At 63.2% G+C, this 1,901-nt stretch overlaps 1 protein-coding gene across 1 annotated transcript; it reads left to right on the top strand.

The window, feature by feature from the left end:
• The first annotated feature begins 866 nt into the window (after nucleotides 1-866).
• LOC124536396 lies at nucleotides 867-1,554 on the top strand. The gene is made up of 2 exons (XM_047112928.1): nucleotides 867-1,324; nucleotides 1,446-1,554. The coding sequence occupies exons 1-2, from the start codon at nucleotides 867-869 to the stop codon at nucleotides 1,552-1,554; spliced, it is 567 nt and encodes a 188-aa protein (XP_046968884.1).
• Nucleotides 1,555-1,901: the final 347 nt, after the last annotated feature.

Below are 1,901 nucleotides of genomic sequence, written 5' to 3'. Positions count from 1 at the left end.
GGAGGATAGGCTGAGGCGGCTGTTCGACAGCTGTCTCCGTAACGCCACGTTTCCCAAGGCCTGGAAGGAGGCAAGTCTGGTCCTCTTGAGGAAAGACGGCAGAGACGCGGACTCTCCCTCTGCGTATCGTCCCATATGTCTGCTGGACGAGGCTGGCAAGCTCTTCGAGCGGATTGTCGCTTCTCGTCTCAGCGAGCATCTGTCGTGCGTCGGTCCCCACCTGGCCGACAGCCAGTTCGGCTTCCGTCAGGGTCGTTCGACCGTTGACGCGATCATGCGCGTCCGGTCCCTGACGGAGCAGGCGGTGGCTCAGGGGGGCGTGGCGCTGACGATAAGCCTGGATATCGTCAACGCCTTTAACGCTCTACCCTGGGTTGCCATCAGGGAGGCCCTGGTGTACCACCGTGTGCCTCTCTACCTGCAGGCGATCGTCGGGAGCTACTTGCGCGACAGGTACATTGTGTACGTGGGCCAGGACGGTACGAGGACCCGGAGGGAAGTGTACTGCGGGGTCCCGCAGGGATCGGTCCTAGGTCCACTCCTGTGGAATCTCGCGTACGACGCGGTTCTGCGTGTCGAGCTCCCCGCAGGCGTCAGCGTGATTTGCTACGCAGATGACACGCTGGTGCTGGCATGCGGGTTGAGCTTTGAGATGACCAGATGGCGAGCCGAGCTCGGAGTCGAACTCGTTGTCGCGAAAATCTGCGAACTGGGTCTTCGGATAGCGCCGCATAAGACGGAGGCGCTATGGTTCCACAAGTGGCCGGTGGGGCCTCTCTGGGGCACCCGTTTGGTCACACCGACTGACGGGCACCCGTCGCTGCAAGACTAAGATCCTGAGTCTGCAGCGGAGAGTGGCCATCCGCATGGTGCGGGGATATCGCACGATATCCTTCGAGGCGGCGACCCTTCTGGCGTGCTTTCCACCGTTGGACATCCTGGCGGAGAGGGACGCGAGGGTCTACGACCAGACTCGCGCCCTCCGTCAAAGCGGCGGAAGTGCGTCCTACCCTGCCAGCGTCCTCGAAGCGCTCAGGCGGCAGGAGCAGAGAAGGGCACACACGACGTGGTACGCCCGTCTCCGCGGAGATCGGTACGTGCACAAACGCGTCGTGAGTGCGATCCTGCCAGCCTTCGAGGCCTGGATGCGGCGGAAGCGACGAGTCACCTTCCGACTTACACAGGTGCTGACCGGTCACGGTTGCTTTGGAGAGTACCTGTGTAGGATCGGACGCGAGGCAACGGCGGTTTGCCACCACTGCGGGGCGGACCAAGACGATGCACAACACACGCTAGAGGCGTGTCCCGCGTGGACCGCGGAAAGGCAAGTCTTGGTCCAGTGAATCGGGCGAAATCTCTCCCTGCGAGCAGTCGTGTCGGCGATGCTACGCAGGGAATCGGCGTGGGAGGCCGTAGTCAACTTCTGTGAGACCGTCATGGTCCAGAAGGAGACTGCGGGGCGGGCTCGGGAGAGGGCCGATCCTGCCCGGCGGAGGCGACCTGCGGGTCGCCTTCACGGCCTCCAAGCCCCAGTGTACGGGGCGGAATAAATAGGGCAATCCCTCCGGCCGTGGGTGCGTGAGATGGGGGTCTCACGCATCCGTTTTCATACGGCCGAGAGGAGGACCGCAGTCCGGTATGGCCCCGGACTGCCGGTGTACGCACCAGCGAGGGGTGCGGGGAGGGCGAGACCATCTTCGCCCTCCTGAGAAGGGCTCCGCCAGCCACGAGCGGAGCAACGCACGGGAGAGGCCGCGGACGTGCTGCCAAGGATCCCGTAGCCTCTCCGTTTTCCGTGCTGTGGCGGCCATCGCAGGGGGTTTTAGTGAGTACAATCTCACATAACCCGGCCTCCCCCCAGGAGTTCGGGTATAAAAAAGGGCTTTGTGTAAACCTGTTTG

Source organism: Vanessa cardui, chromosome 16 (genome assembly GCF_905220365.1).
Source record: "Vanessa cardui chromosome 16, ilVanCard2.1, whole genome shotgun sequence".
NCBI lineage: Eukaryota > Metazoa > Arthropoda > Insecta > Lepidoptera > Nymphalidae > Vanessa > Vanessa cardui.
The sequence above is the reverse complement of the archived record's forward strand: the minus strand, read 5'-3'. Positions and strand labels throughout refer to the sequence as shown.